Consider the following 16,625-nt stretch of genomic DNA (forward strand, 5'->3'; position numbering starts at 1 on the left):
TGAGTTTTACTGTGTTAGTGGTGCTAAATTACACTAATACTATTGGACTAGGAATGAAAGAAAAATAAACTGAATTTCAACATTTTATTTTGAATTTGATATACATTGTTTGACAAGAATATTCGAAATGTTCATGAAGCCCATGCCTTGGACTTGAAGTGTGAAGAGGGTCTGGATCTCACGTGAGGATTAAGCCTCATCTCATTCATGTCTCCTTCATGCTTCATGAGCAATTGAACATGTTGGACTTCATACTTGCACCTTGGGCACAGGGAACTTCAGCTATTCCCCTCCTTGAGGTGTGTTTTGAGGTTCACACCTCAAATGTCTCTGGAAACACTGATATAGACATCTTGCAATTTGTTCCTTTTTGTCATTCATTTCAACAGAAAAACTGAAATTTGCCATAAAAGTATAGTACAGAGTTGTGCTGTTGTGCTTAACATTTTGTAGCAGTAAGCTGCATGCAGTAAAGATATTTGTAATGGTGGGTTTTCTGGTTTTTCTTGTTCAGAACTCTTGCTGTTTCCATGGAGGAATCTAACAGACTAAATATGTCATTAGTGTCTATATTTGTCATAAAAATACAGTGTGGCGTTCTTCTATTATGCTTAACATTTTGTGGCAGTAGCTGCATGCAGTAAAGGCATTATTGTTTTGTAATGGTGGGCTATCTGGATTTTCTTGTTCAAAAATCTTGTTGTTTCCATGGAGGAATCTAACAAACTAAATATTTGTCATAAAAATATAGTATGGAGGTGTGCTATTATGCTTAACATTTTGTAGCAGTAGCTGAATGTAGTAAAGGCATTATTGTTTTGTACCGGTGGGTTATCCAGATTTTCTTGTTCAGAACTCTTGCTGTTTCCACTGAGGAATCTAACAAACTAAATCTGTCATTGGTGTCTATAATATCCTCACAAATCTTGAAATATCATATGAATTCTTCAGCATTAGGATTTCCAATTTGGATTTCCAACTTGCTCCTTTCCTTCAGCATTAGAGATGTTTCCAATTTAACAGAATAAATGTTCCCTAGGTTTCCATGTATCTTGGGACTGAATTCTGAGATATTCCTTGCTAGAAAATTCTTGAGGACAAGTTCTATAAGAAGGAATTAAGCTTTACATGCATTGCAGGTTATGAACAGAACTGTGCACAGCAGCCTTCACAACTTTGCCTTGATAACAAGATTGATCTTGGTTCACTGAGGGCCAACACTGAAGAGATTGCCATGGTTGGGCTAGATGCAATTGAGCGAGCAAATTCTACCCTTGAAGATTTTGTGAGCTATTCCTTGTCTTATAGTAGTGATGTTTTTGTTAATTATGTGTGAAGTTTGACAAGAGGGAAGAAATAGTACAACCATCTACAGCCCAGCTGCCCAGGGAGGGGATAAGACCTAGAAGAACTCTAGATAGATAAGAAAAAACAAAAAAGAGATGTGACTGACCCTAAACATTTGTAGTATCACATAAAACAAAAAATAGAACATAAACTAAGAGAACAACAAAGGAAGGGTTCTTTTATGTTTTCTTCCAATCAATTATGTGTTGATGTTAAGTTGCCACAAACAAAGAGGCCAGACCAGATGCCCATCCAGACTTTCTTTTTATTTTATTTTATTTTTTTTGATTTGTAAGGTGAAGTATTTCATTAATAACAAAAGGGCAGAATACAAAAGGGCCCTGTACAATGAGAGACTGTACAGCAGAAATAGACAGAAAAACTCAGAAAAGCCAGCCTCTGAAAACAACCCAACAAAAAAACTATGATCTTCTTACAAAAAGGAAATCAGGCTCAAAAAAAGAACAAGTTTGACTGTTTTTAAAGAGTGGATGGTTTGTCAGCCATGAAAACACCATCCCCATAATCCTGTTGAGCACCTCTAATTTTGATTTCTTCCTTCAAAAATTCTCAAATTTCTATTACCCCATACTACCCAGAAAACAGCAGCGGGGAGGATACTCCATGCTACTTTTCCAGCCTTGCTGAGGCCTCCTAGGAACCAAGCCTCTAGGAAGCCCTTCACATCATTTGGGAAACATATTAACCCCAAAAGTCTCTAGCAGTCTTGTCCAAAGCCAGTAAGTGAAGTCACAGTGCAGTAATAAATGACTAGTACTTTACACATTTCCATTACAGAATGTGCATTCCAGATCTGTCACTTCTGAAACTCTTCTAGATAAATTCTCCTTGGCTAAAATCTTATCTAGCACGCAGACCAAACAAAAAAAGCTAGTTTTGAAGGAACAGGCTTGATCTAGATCCTGTTGCTCGGAAAGTGAGAGGTCTAAAAAAGGCCTTTAATGAAAAAAAGCCTGACTTCTCAAACAACCATTTCCTTTTGTCCTCCCCTGAACCCAGGACCTTGGCCATCATACAAAATCTGCAACAGGTCGACTAGAGACTCCACTTCCCAGTCATTCAAGTTCCTCCTGAACAGCATGTAACAAAACCATTTCGCCTCTCTATATAGTCAGCCACGGAAGCATCCTTATTTACAGCTATCTCAAACAGATTAGTAAATAAGGTCGATAGAGGGCCCTCACTGCACCAGTAATCCTTCCAAAACAGCGCCCTGTGACCATTTCCCACTCCATATTTAATGCCCTTCAAGAACTGAGGATTAATTGTCAGAGTGCTCGTTGAATCTCCACAGCCATTTCCCTAGCAAGGCTGAGTTGACATCTTTCAATGATCTTATCCCTAAACCTCCTTGTTCCCTGGGTGAGCAGAGTCTCTTCCAGTTTACCAAATGACACTTAGAGTCCTCCTTCCAACCCCTCCACGGGAAACCTCTCGTCCTTTTTTCTATATCTGCAGCCCATTTAGCTGGAATTAAAATAAAGACAAATAGTAGACAGGGAGGGAAGATTAGGCACTCTTAATTAAGGTGACTTTCCCCCCTTTTGACAAGTACTTGGATTTCCAAGAGGCCAGTTTCCTATCAACCTTTCTCAATAATAGGTTCCCAAATGGTTTTAGATTTACAGCTTTCACCCAAAGGCGTACCCAGGTATTTTGAAGGGAGTTTATACCCACTTTACATCCTCAATCATCCGCCCAAGAATCCAGGTTTGCCACTTCCCCAACTGCCAATATCTCACTCTTTTGGATGTTGATGTGTAAGCCTGAAACCACCTGTCGAACCATCTTAAGATTGCCTTAACATTCCAAAATTGTTCCCAAGATGCATCACAGAAAAAGAGTGTGTCATCTGCAAATTTCAGAAGAGGAACCTCTACTTCCCCATTCCCTACATGGAAGCCTTCCAGCAATCCTCCCTCCCTTGCTCTCTCTACCATTCTGAAGAGGGCTTCTGTTACACATGTAAATAAGAGAGGGGAGAGGGGATCTCCCTGTTGAAGACCCCTAGTGCTTCCAAAATGCCCAAATGAGGTTCCATTTATGAGAACCGAAAATGAGGAAGAAGAAAGACATACTTTTATCCAATTTCTCCATTTTACTCCAAAATTCATCCTTCTCAACATATAATCAAGGAAATTTCAATTTAAATGGTCATGCCTTCTCCATGTCTACTTTACATAACAGTCCCACACAACCACTTTTCTTCCTTGAATCTATTAATTCATTTGCTATGAGGACTCCATCAACTATTAGTCTTTCCCCCACGAAAGCACCTTGGGTTTCAGCAATCAAGCTTGAAATCACTTATGCCATCCCATTAGCCAAGAGCTTAGTTAATATCTTGTAGACACTGCTTAAGAGGCTGATTGGTCTGAAATCATTTAACTTTACTGCACCTTTCTTCTTTGGAATTAGGGTGATGAAAGTGTGATTAAGACTTCTTTCGAGAGCACCTCTTTCATGGAATTCCTTAATCACCTCCATTACATCTTGTTCCATGATACCCCAGCACTTCTTATAGAATAAGAGTGTGAAACCATCAGGCCCCGGGGCCTTATCACCCTCCAACCCTTTTACCACCTCCAACACTTCTTCCTCTGAAAAGGGCTTCTCCAAGTCTCTAGCTTCCTCCGCTGAAAGGGACTCAAACTGTATCCCATCCAGCACTTTCTTTTTATGTTTGCAAAATAAAGACTGTAAAGTAAATGTTCTATATAATTTCTTTATTGCATTTTTGTAGTCTATATTAGCTTGTATGATTGCATCATTATCTTAAATTTAGAAAATATCCTTTTATGCTCAACTAGGCAATGCTTGAGAACTAAGTAGTCTTTGACCAGAGAAGCCAAAATTACTAGTCATTGTCTTACCCCATTGACAATACTCTTTTGTCCTATATCAGATTGTACTTGATTTGCATCATTCATGAATATTTCAAAAAAAATTTGTTTCTTTCACTTAGGTGTGGCTTGGATCTTGCATTACAAGATTGAATGTATAATTATTATTTTTTGGTAAATAAGATTGAATGTATTATTAATCATCTTGCAAAATTGAAGTAACAATCCATTTTCTCATAATTTGCTACATGTCCCATGGATGTGTTGGTGAGTGGCTTGATTGCTGCATTGAACGCAAATTCCAATGATTTGATCAGTTATGTATTATCAACAAATCATAATTTCAATATGATGCAAAATGCTCAAAATTCCATCTGAGTTATTTGTTATGAGTTAATCTATGTTTCAATGGCTCCAAACAATATTTTGACCAATGACCCCAAATTCCAAAACAATATTTTGACAATAAGTGAAGTAAATAAGAATTATTGTTAAACATCTAATAAAATTGAGCTACAACCTGAGAACCTTTTCTTTTGACGAAAAAGCATCGATATGACAACTGCAGCCAAATGTCTGGGATTCCTTGGAATGGTGACTATATCCCAATTACCCAGTGTTGTTAGGGATGCAAACGGATCGGATCAGATTTAAACCGGGGTATATCTGATCCGATCTGAAGATCAATTGGTCTCACAAATGTTGATTTGAATCTGAATCCATTAAGGATGTCAGATATCTGAATCTTATCTAATCTGATTTAATTTCTGAAAAAATTAATAAATTATTGTAAGGAAAAAAACATAATAGTTTGTATAAAGAAAAACAAAAAAAATACTTGTATCTTTTTCAACTATTTTCATCATATATATACATGTCTTTTTACAAAAGGAAAAATAATATAATAATTTACAAAAATGCAATATAAACATATTTATATATAAATAAATAACATATTGCATTCTTTCGGACTGGATAGGGGGTGAACTGAATCCAATCCAATTTTTATTCAGATCCTATTGTTCAATATGATCCAATCTGAAAACCCGACAGGAGGATATCCGTATCTGACAAAATAGGATCAGGTTCGAATTTGGATCAGATCATGATCCAATCCATTTGACCCCTAGGTGTTGTAAACCTTGTTCTATGGAGTCTTCCTCAATACAGATAGCTTCATTCATCATTTATGCTTTTGTTATTTCCGTGTACTCTGTACAAGCAATTTTTTCTAGAGGTTTTATATGTGATTCCTTTTTTGTCTCTTGTAAGCAAAATTTTGGATATAATAACAGGATATGGTTGTATTTCTTATCTTGGTTGGAAAAGCTTTAATGTTGCTTCAGTAATTTAATTACTGCATGACCAATTAGCAGTGCAGGTCTTATTTTATGTTTCATGAAATGGATGTGAGCAGACCAAGATCAATATTCAGATACCTTCCTGTCCTTTCGTTTACGGAAAGCTATATTTATCAGGTAAGAGGATCTAAACTTGTAATAGTCAGCAATCACTTCTTGTTAGTCACTAAATAACTTTTATAGCCTGAAGTTGTGTAGTGGTCCTAGAGCTTTAATCTTGCAACTTATGATGTTTGAGCCATGTGAAATACACATGGTTTAAATGCTATGCATTTTTCATATTTGATACTGCAATGTGCAAAGTCGATAAAAGAGAAGGGTGTAATCTTCAAGAAATCTGGCCTGAGTTACCAGTGTCCAGGCTTTATTTTATTTTATTTTATTTTAGTATCTTCTATTTCTTACTTGTCTCGTCTTTTTCTTGATACAGCTTGACAGTTTTAATGAGAAAATTTTGCATTCTTCTCCAGAGGGACTTGTAGATATGGAAGGAGGACCCAAACACCTTAGTAATATTTACAAGGTAGTAACACTGAAAGCTCCACAAGTATATGTTATAATATATTTTTTCTCTAACTGAATGTTAGCTCTACCATTTCTAAGATGCAGGAAAGGAAGCAGGGGATCACAAATAGCTTGCTGGAAAATTTTATAATTGATCCATTCAGACCCCTTGTTCTTCTAATTGAACAGCATGGACTTTTGACAGAGAGGTCTTTTGTTTTAATGCCCACATCCCTCTTTGGCAGGAAAGATGCATTCTTTTGAAACATTTGAAGATATGACAATGTTATTTTTGTTTTACCTGAAGGTTTCAGGATAAGAGCAGAGCTCAATTGTGGAAAAGAGTATTGGGCACTGGAGAGGAAGCTCTGTCATGCACTTCTAGGCAGCGAGGAGGTACCTGTGTCTTCTTGTATTTTCATTTATTTTACTGCTAAGATTGCTTGATGAAGTTATTGAAATAAACATGTTTGTTTTCTATTTTCTTCCTTTTTCTTGTTTAGAAGAAAACTCCTTGGCGTTGTATGTGTGCACAGAGGATCTATACTAGAAAACAGAGAATCTATGTAATTTCTACAGGCTGGAATTACACAAACTTAATACCCAACTTATCTGCATTTTATTTTCAGACAAAATGTCAGTTAAATGTGCTGCTCTCCTGCTTCCGATTTGTTGATTGTGCATTTAGAGTACTGAATTCAAGTAGCCACATCTCAAACAATATGGTGTTGGTTTGCAGAAAATTTCAATTCATTGATTCAGTATGAGATGTAAGTGTTTTTTTTTTTTTAATTTATAATGAAAAATATTTCATGAATATATGGTAATAAAAGGTCATTAGTCAATACTGGTCCTGGTAATCTGGGGTCTTGGTTGGCCTTAACTGGATATGGAACTTAACCCCCAACTCATAAAGTGGCTGCTCTCAGACTGAAATCCAAGTTTTCATGCTTGTCATCTTGGAGTTTTTATCATTGCATAGATATTGAATATTTTAATGTATTCGTGTATAAAGAAGATGAGAAAGCATCATCAAAAGAAAAAAAAAAGAAATAAAGAGATGCAAAAGTGACAGAAAATTGATCATATTCACCATCTCTTTCCAATTCCTTTTGAAACTGATCCTGCTCTTATCTTGCAACCTTTTAGGAGTAAGTGTTAGTGTAGGGGTATTTCTGTCTTTATACTTATGTTGAGTTTGCTGATCTGTAATATTATATTAGAACTAGTGTCCCTCACTTAAATAAGGGCACATGTGTCTTTTCCATTACACTAATAATATAAAAACATGTCTGGCCGAATGGGAGAGGCACTTTTCCCTAATTCGAACCAGACTTTTCTTCTCTCCTTTTCTCCTCCTTTCTCTCTCTCTTTCCTCCTCCTTTTTTCCTCTTTCTTCTTGGCTGTTATCAGACTAACAGAATTCAAAGGCAAGCCGAATTATAACATGGTATTAGAGCACAACTAAGCAACTCGGATCTGCCCAGATTTTTGTTCTCTGTGCACTCAATCTAGGGTTTTCCCTTGATTTCTTTGCCATCGATTGGAGATAAGGGAAAGGGCTGAAAAGGAGTGGTCGCCCTCTTCCCTTGGAGGTTTCTATGCCTCCAGTTGTGTCTTGTGTGATTGGTTGTTGTGGTTTCTAAGAAGCCCTCCCCTAATCGATGAAGAGAAGAGGGCTGATTCGTGTGGTGCAGTGGGTGTCTTGTGTGGACTGATTTTCTTCTCGTGTGGTTTGTCTTTCAAGTGACGAGGTAAGAGATTTTTATGCATATTTTCTGTTATGAATTAAATAGGAAGTATGTTTCAGATCGTATGATGGGATTTCAGACTGTAGTGTGCTAGGGTTTATGCTATATTTTTGTGTAATTTGAAGGAGGAGTGGTGCCCATATAGTGGTGAGATTTCAGGTAGTCGTAGGGTAGGGTTTGTGGTGTAAAGAGTGCAACCTTCAACAATAACAAGTGCTGAAATCAGTGTGATCAAGTAGTGTGCAGTGTGTTGAATTCAGTGATAACAGAATTCAGCAATGGGAGATAACAGTGATAGCAAATCTAATGTGGTGATACTTGTTGACTACCTGAATGTTCAAATGACCTCCATTAAACTGAATGGAGAGAATTATGTATCTTGGGCTAAATATGTAGAAGTTTTTCTGAAGCCAAAGAAGGTGAAACACATAAAGGAGGAGAAACCCTCCACTGATTCTCATGAGTATGAAGACTGGGAACAAGAGGATGCACAGATTATCACGTGGTTATGGAATAGTATGGAACCCAAGATTAGCGTAAATTTCATGTTTCTCGACACTGCCAAAGATGTGTGGACCATGTTGAGAAGTTGTATTATGGTCAAGACAATACAACTAGAGTATATCGGCTGTATCAGGAATACTTTAATCTGCAATAGGGCAATCAAAGTCTTGAGGAATACTATGCTAGTATGAGAAACATCCGTAATGAGTTGAATGCTTATCACCCCCTTACTTCTGATGTCAAAATTCAGCAACAACATAGAGAACATCTTGACTGACTCGATTTTTGGTGGGGCTGAAATCTGAGTATGAACCAGTACGGGCTCAGATACTAGGAGGGTCAACTCTCCTTTCTTTAGAAGAGGTGTTCGTTCGACTTTGGAGGACTTCTATTGGATCTACTGAGAACTCTAATATCTCAGATAGATCAGCCTTTGCAATGTCAAGGGGTCGTGGTGTTAGAGGTGGAGCTCGAGGAGCTTAGTTTGGCTATGGTGGTAGCAGTGGTCCGGTAAATGGCCGGAGTGGTGGTGGTGGACCTACATATAACAGTGGTGGTGGTCGTACTGGAGGTAGAGATTCAGGGGGAGCCTGTGGTAGAGGACGTGGCTCGGGTCCGAGAAAGTGTACTCATTGTGGTATAGATGGACATACCATTAATTATTGCTATGACTTGCATGGTCCATCCTCAACCTGGGCCAATCATGCCATGACTAGTGACACTAGTTTTAGTTTCAGACAGGAGAATCGTTCAACTGATCAGATGCCTCCTACATCCACAGATGGTCCCGGGAAGGAGATGGTGAGTGTTCCCCGTGATGAGTATGAGAGGTTTGTCCAATCCACATCTCATCAGAACACAACTACTTTCGCACACTCAGGTATGGCTTGTTTGGCATCCACACCCAATCCCTGGATTATTGACTCTGGGGCCTCCGATCACATGATTGGAACTCCAGGTGTGTTTTCTTCCCTCTCTCATTGCTCAACATCACAATCTGTTATCCTTGCTAATGGTTCCACATCCTCCATTTGTGGTGTTGGTAATGTTGACCTGGACCTTGTATTCTTATCCTCAGTTTTGTATGTCCCTAAATTTCCGTTTAACCTATGTCTGTTAATAAACTGACAAAGTCACTTAATTGTTCCATTACCTTTTACCCTTCTATGTGTGTTTTTCAGGATCTCAAGATGGGGATGAAGATTGGTGGAGGGCATGAAGCTAGTGGATTGTATTATCTTGATGGTGGTGAAAGAACATCAACAGCTCTCCAGTCATCTCTCTCTCCTCTCCAGTGGCATTGTCGATTTGGTCATCCTTCACTAAAAGTTTTGAAATCTTTGGTTCCTTCGTTGAGTCAACTTTCTGTTTTAGATTGTGAGTCGTGTCAGTTTGGGAAACACCATTGTGTTCCCTTTAGTTCTAGGGTTGATAACCGTGTGTCGAGTCCTTTTACTTTGATTCACTCAGATGTTTGGGGTCCTTATAAAGTGATGCCATACAATGGATATAGATATTTTGTCATTCTTGTTGATGATTTTTCAAGGATGACGTGGCTCTATTTAATGAAAGAAAGAAATGAATTGTTTACCATCTTCCAGAAATTTTATGCTGAGATTCGCAATCAATTTGGTGTTCACATTAAAATTTTTCGTTCTGATAATGGCAGTGAATATTTATCTTCAGCATTTCAAGAATACTTGAACCAACATGGCATTATACATCAAACCTCATGTATACCTACACCCCACAACAAAATGGGGTGGCTGAGAGAAAGAATCGTCATCTCTTGGAAACAGCACAATCCCTCATGCATCACATGAATGTTCCCAAACCCTTTTGGAGTGATGCGGTGCTTACTTCTTGCTTCTTGATTAATCGGATGCCCACGTCTATCCTTGATGGTCATTCCCTATTTACTACCTTGTTTCCCACCTTGTCTCCGTTTCCTCTTTTGGAGTGTCTGCTTCGTCCATAATCTGGGCCCCGGGAATGACAAGTTAGATGCATGATCCCTTAAGTGCATCTTCCTTGGATATTCTTGGACCCAGAAAGGGTATAAGTGTTACCATCCTAGTTCTCGACGTTCCTTTGTGTGTGCTGATGTTACCTTCTTTGAGTCTACTCTGCTTTTCTTGGAGTTCGATGATGCTTCTTCCTCATCACCTGCCCCTCTTCCACTTCCAGTTGCCGATTCTGTTCCCCTTGTTCCAGCCGTGACCAAGTCCTTGCCTTCAGTGCCACCACCTGTTGAACGCCCACCTATCCGTCAAGTGTATACACATCGCCCACGTGTACCAGCTGCTACTCCTCTAGCTCCATCACCGTCGACAGATCCGGCAATTGTCTCCACACCAGCCCCTAACCTAGTATCTGATCTTGATATTCCCATTGCCTTGCGGAAAGGTAAACGCACTTGCACCCTTCATCCTATTTCTAATCCTGTTTCACTCACTCACCTTTCCGCCTCCCATCGCCATTTTATCTCTTTGTTATCCTCAGTTATTGTTCCTATGGATGTCCAGGAAATCCTTGCCTCTCTAGGGTGGTGCCGTGCAATGGAAGAAGAGCTCTCAGCTCTACTTCATAATCATACTTGGGACCTCACCGCTCTTCCTCCTGGGAAGCAGGCTGTCGATTGTAAGTGGGTTTATACTGTTAAGAATTTGCCTAATGGTAGTATTGAGCACCTGAAAGCTCAATTGGTTGCAAAAGGGTACTCCCAAACCTATGGTATTGACTACACAGAGACCTTCTCCCCAGTTGCTAAGATAGGGTCGGTTCGTGTTGTGATCTCTCTTGCAGCTATATATGATTGGCCCCTATATCAGCTTGATATCAAGAATGCCTTTTTGCATAGTGATTTACTCGATGAGGTCTACATGGAGCAACTACCAGGGTATGTTGCTCAGGGAGAGGATGGTAAGGTATGCAGACTAAAGAAGGCTATATATGGGCTTAAACAGTCTCCTCGAGCATGGTTTGGTAGGTTCAGTGAGGTGGTAAAGAAGTTTGGTATGAAACAGTGCCAAGTTGATCATTTCGTCTTCAGTCATGACTCTCCGGCAGGAAAAATACTATTGGTGGTGTATGTAGATGATATTGTTATTACCGGGAATGATAAAATGGGCATTGATAGGTTGAAGACTTTTCTACAGGAACATTTTCAAACAAAGGACCTTGGTAAATTGAAATATTTCTTGGGGATAGAAGTAGCAAGATCTAAGTACGGTATTAATTTGTGTCAGAGAAAATATGTGCTTGATTTGCTGGAAGAAACAAGTTTGTTAGTTGCTAAACCAATTGAAACACCTATAGAAACAAATACTAGGTTGAGCAGTGATATGGGTGAAGTGTTTGAAGACCCTGGCAGATACCGACGACTTGTAGGTAAACTGAACTACCTAACCATTACTCGGCCAGATATTTCATTTACAGTTAGTGTGGTAAGTTAGTTCATGCAGAAACCTCTGGTTCCTCATTGGAATGCGGTCCTAAGAATTGTGAGGTATTTAAAAGGGGCCCCTAGTCGTGGTTTGATATACAAAAGTGGTGGAAAACTTGAAATAGAAGGGTATATTGATGCTGACTGGGCTAGTTCTATGTCTGATAAGCGGTCTACCACAGGTTATTGCACTTTTCTAGGGGGTAATCTGGTGACATGGAAAAGTAAGAAGTAGACAGTCGTGGCAAGAAGCAGTGCAAAGGAAAAATATAAAGATATGGCACATACTACTTGTGAATTAATGTGACTAAGGAACCTTCTACAGGAGATAGGATACAACATTAATACTCCAATGAAGCTCTATTGTGACAATCAGGTGTCACTTTGTGAGAGAGAAAGTGCTGAATGGAGTGATAGACACTGCATACGTTAACACAGGAAACCAGTGGGCAGACTTATTCACAAAAGGGTTGAGTCGGGGAAGAGTGGACTATACATGTAACAAGCTGGGATTATACGATATATACTCACCAGATTGAGGGGGAGTGTTAGTGTAGGGGTATTTCTGTCTTTATACTTATGTTGAGGTTGCTGATCTGTAATATTATAGTAGATGTTCAAGACTGCTATTAGTCTTGAACCCTAATAGATTTCAGGTTCGAAAAAGGAGAAAAGGGTATAGAGGAGAGAGGAGAAAGAGTAGAGAGAGTAGTAGAACATAAGAATTGAAAGGAAGGACAAAATCTGAATATTCTGCTGCCGCCACTTCTATTTAGTATTTATAGGTTATGCTAGTTACATGAAAGGACAAATCTGCCCTTGGTGTTTACATAACACATAAAACAATATAAAACTGAAATATAAATAACAAGTGGAAATATAAATAACAACTGGAATAACAGATTGACCATCAGCTAACCCTAGGATGACTAGGGCACATTCTACCCTATGGACAGAGTGGGACCACAACTGTGAGGCCCACATCAGTGTTTTCTACACTCCCCCTCAAGTTGGGAATAAATGTTTATCATCCCCAACTTGGATAGATCCGCCTCTAGCTTCTTTCTTGATACGACTTTAGTGAGGATATCTGCTAGTTGCATGCTAGATGTGATGTAAGGGAGGCATACTTCTTGAGATGAGGCCCTCTCTCGTACAAAATGTCGGTCAACTTCAATGTGTTTGGTTTTGTCATGCTGCACTAGATTATGTGTTATATTAATAGCTGCTTGATTATCGCAATACAACATCAGGGGCTTCTCATACTCAATACCCAACTCTTCAAGTAGAGATCTCAGCCATAGGATTTCAGCCACTCCGTTAGCCATTGACCTGTATTCTACTTCAGCACTAGATCGGGAGACAACACTTTGTTTCTTACTTCTCCAAGAGACCAGATTACCTCCCACAAGAGCACAATATCCTGAGGTAGACCTTCTGTCATCAACACTCCTAGCCCAATCGGCATCCGTATAGACCTCCACCTTCATGTGGTTATTGTTCTTGAACAGTATACCCCTACCCGGGCATCTCTTCAAGTATGCTAATATCCTTTCTGCCGCAAGAAGATGTGTAGTTCTAGGAGAATGCATGTACTAGCTGACAACACTAACAACATAAGTAATATATGGCCGAGTGAGGCAGAGATATAGGAGCTTTCCTACCAATCGCTGGAACATAACCTTGTCTTCAAGAGGCTCTCCACTCTCTGCACTAATCCTGTGGTTCTGTTCAATGGGTGTATCCGTAGGCTTGACACCTAACTTTCCAGTTTCTGCCAACAAGTGTAGGACATATTTCCTCTAAGAGATAAAGATCCCCTGTTTGGATCTAGCAACCTCAATACCCAAAAAATACCGAAGTACACCAAGGTCTTTCACCTCAAATTCTTGATGAAGGAGCTTTTTAAGGGACTCAACCTCATGGCTATCATTCCCTGTCACCACAATATCATCAACATATACTGCAAGTAGTGTCAAGGAGGACTCTACCCTCTTGATGAATAAAGTATGATCTGACTGGGCCTGTACGTAACCGAACTTCACAAGGGTATTCAAAATCTATCGAACCAAGCCCTAGGTGACTGCTTCAAACCATACAAAGCCTTGTTGAACCAGCAGACCTTCTTACCTGTTTCTGCATCATAGAATCCAAAGGAGGCAAACGCATGTAAACCTCTTCCTGCAGGTCTCCATTCAGAAAAGCATTTTTTATGTTCATTTGGTATAAAGGCCAAGTGTGACTTGTTGCAAGGGATAATAGGACTCGAATGGTGGTCATCTTGGCTGTCGAGGCAAAGGTCTCCAAGTAATCTATACCATAAGTCTGGGTGAACTCTTTTGCAACTAACCGAGCTTTATTACCTCTCAATGGATCCATCTACATTGTGCTTCACGGTAAATACTCATCTACAGCCAACTGGTTTCTTTCCTTTGGGTAGATCAACTAGCTCCCAGGTGTTATTTTTCAATAGGTCATCCATCTCAACCTGCATTGCATCTTTCCATTCCGGGACGGATAGGGCTTCTTGCACTGTTCTTGGAATAGGGACATTGGCAATGGAACTAAGGTAGGACCTGTAGGTAGGAGATAGGCGGTCATAGGATAAAAACTGGGAAATACAGTGGGTTGTAGATGTGGTATAATGTCGCTTCCCTTTACGGATTGCAATCGGAAGGTCAAGGTCATCTGCAAGAGGTGAAATGGCAACAATAGAGGAAGTCTTTGTGGGCCCTGGGACTGTAATAATTGGACTTGGAGCTGCAGATGAGATTGGAGCTAGCTTGGACTGCTGATGGCCGGGATCAACCTGCCTGCATTGCCTGTGATAGACCCTCAACTCTTGATCCCTCTGACCACCCTCACCATTGCATCTCTCATCGCCCAATGGAATAGGTAAAGGAACTGCCCCACTCTCACTGCTCTCCCCCTGAAGAAAAGGACTCAAACCCCCACTCTCACTGCTCTCCCCCTGAGGAGAAACCCGAGGATAATAGGGTGTCTCCTCAAAGAAAGTGACATCCATGGAGACAAACTTCCTCCCTGAGACAGGATCATAGCAACAATAACCCTTTTGAGTTTGTGCATAACCAAGGAAAATGCATTTGGAGGCCTTGGGTTCGAACTTGGAGTGATGGGGTCCGAGAAGCTGAACAAAGCAGGTACAACCGAATGTTTTAAGGGGAATAGAAAACAATTCCTCACTTGGGTATAGAAGGGAAAATGGAGATCTCATATCAAGGACCCAGGAAGGAACCCTATTAATAAGATATACAGCATTACCCCAGAAGCGAATAGGGACATTGGAGGTAAACATAAGACTTCTAGCCACCTCCAAGATATGCCTATTCTTCATTTCTACAACTCCATTTTGCTGAAGTGTATGAGGGCAAGAGATCTGGTGTATAACCCCATGATTAAGAAGGTAAGATGCCAATGTTATCGGATCTAAGAACGTTGATCTTGGCATCAAATTGGGTTAGGATCATTTGGTGAAAGTTTTGGATCAGGGTAGGAACCTCATCTCATGAACGCATGAGATAAACCCAAGAAAATTGGGTATGATCATCAACAAATAACAAGAAATATCTGTACCCACCCATGGAAGGGATGTGATAGGGCCCCCAAATATCAGTATGCACAATATCAAAAGAATTATTACTCCTTTTATTACTCAATAAATAAGACTTTCTACAATGTTTAGCAAACTCACAACTTTCACACTACAACTGAGACAACTCAATAGACTCAAATAAAGCAGGAAACTTTAGGGATTGAAAGGATAAATGACCCAATCGGTTATGCCAAAGTATAACCGAATTCACACTCTGAGAAACAAAAGGCATCTTCTCTACTAACTCTTCCTGACGAGACCTCTCCCCGAGCAGATAGATCCCATTCATCTCATGGCTAGTCCCAATCACCTTCTTCGTCTCCAAGTCCTGAAAAACACATCGGTCAGGGAAGAAGGTTATTGAGTAGTTCATATGCTTGGTAATACTACTGACTGAAAGAAGATTAGTATCAAGCTTAGGAACATGCAAAACAGATGATAGAGAGATAATATCTGATAAATTAATGTCACCCTTCCCAGAAATAGGGACCAGGGAGCCATCAGCAATAGATACTTTATCCCTACCCGAAGACAAATGGTAGGTGGTAAACAGTGAAGGCAAGCTAGTCATGTGGTTGGATGCACCTAAATCTATTACCCAACAAGGTTCAGTAGTACCTGGAGCTGAGGCATGTTCGGCTGAGGCTCGAGTACCTGAATGTGCGAAGGCAAATGTTGTAGGAGTTGATGGTGACGGCGGTGGCTGAGCTGAACTTCCAACTTCCTTTTCTAACTATATTAGGGCAGCCCAAACTGTAGCTAAGGTCTCTAAAGGTGTTCCTCTTGTGCCAGATGAGGATGCTGAATCAATGTTCACGGCCACATGAGCATTGCCATTCTTACTTCTCAACTTTGCCGCAACTAAGTGATGATGCATTTTCCAACATGTTTCTTTTGTATGTTTGGGTTTCTTACAATGTTCACATACCACATCCTTTTTGTCTTCCTTCCTCCTGTCCTTCTCTGAATCACCCCCTGATTTGGGTTTGACAGCTGCAAAGGCTGGTGTGAGAGGCTGAGGTTGCATCATAACTTTCCTTCTGGTCTCTTCACTATGTACTAAGGAGTATGCTTGAGAGAGAGTCACACTGTCTCTAATCAAAATCTGTTGCCGCACAATATCATAATCTGAATTTAGGCCCGCCAGAAACTCAAACACCCGGTTTGTCTCGACCTGCTTTCTATATATTTGTGCGTCTTTGGGACTCTCCCACTCAAGAGTCTCTAAGTGATTAA

The 16,625-nt window shown here is 39.9% G+C and overlaps 1 protein-coding gene across 4 annotated transcripts in view; it reads left to right on the forward strand.

The window, feature by feature from the left end:
- The window catches only part of LOC148876717 (ATP synthase subunit B), a 32,630-nt gene that overhangs the window by 8,972 nt on the left and 7,033 nt on the right, over positions 1-16,625 (forward strand). For 2 of the 4 annotated variants that reach the window (XM_088965464.1, XM_088965449.1), the window contains exons 4-8: positions 1,140-1,285; positions 5,588-5,689; positions 6,003-6,095; positions 6,176-6,285; positions 6,391-6,472. In XM_088965464.1, the coding sequence (XP_088821590.1) occupies positions 1,140-1,285; positions 5,588-5,689; positions 6,003-6,095; positions 6,176-6,285; positions 6,391-6,472 (533 nt within the window). The remainder of the gene's footprint in view (positions 1-1,139; positions 1,286-5,587; positions 5,690-6,002; positions 6,096-6,175; positions 6,286-6,390; positions 6,473-16,625) is intronic. The other 2 variants (XM_088965458.1, XM_088965472.1) reach the window with 1 other exon arrangement.

This window comes from Nelumbo lutea, chromosome 1, assembly GCF_056320005.1.
Source record: "Nelumbo lutea isolate HS-2025 chromosome 1, American lotus-T2T, whole genome shotgun sequence".
NCBI lineage: Eukaryota > Viridiplantae > Streptophyta > Magnoliopsida > Proteales > Nelumbonaceae > Nelumbo > Nelumbo lutea.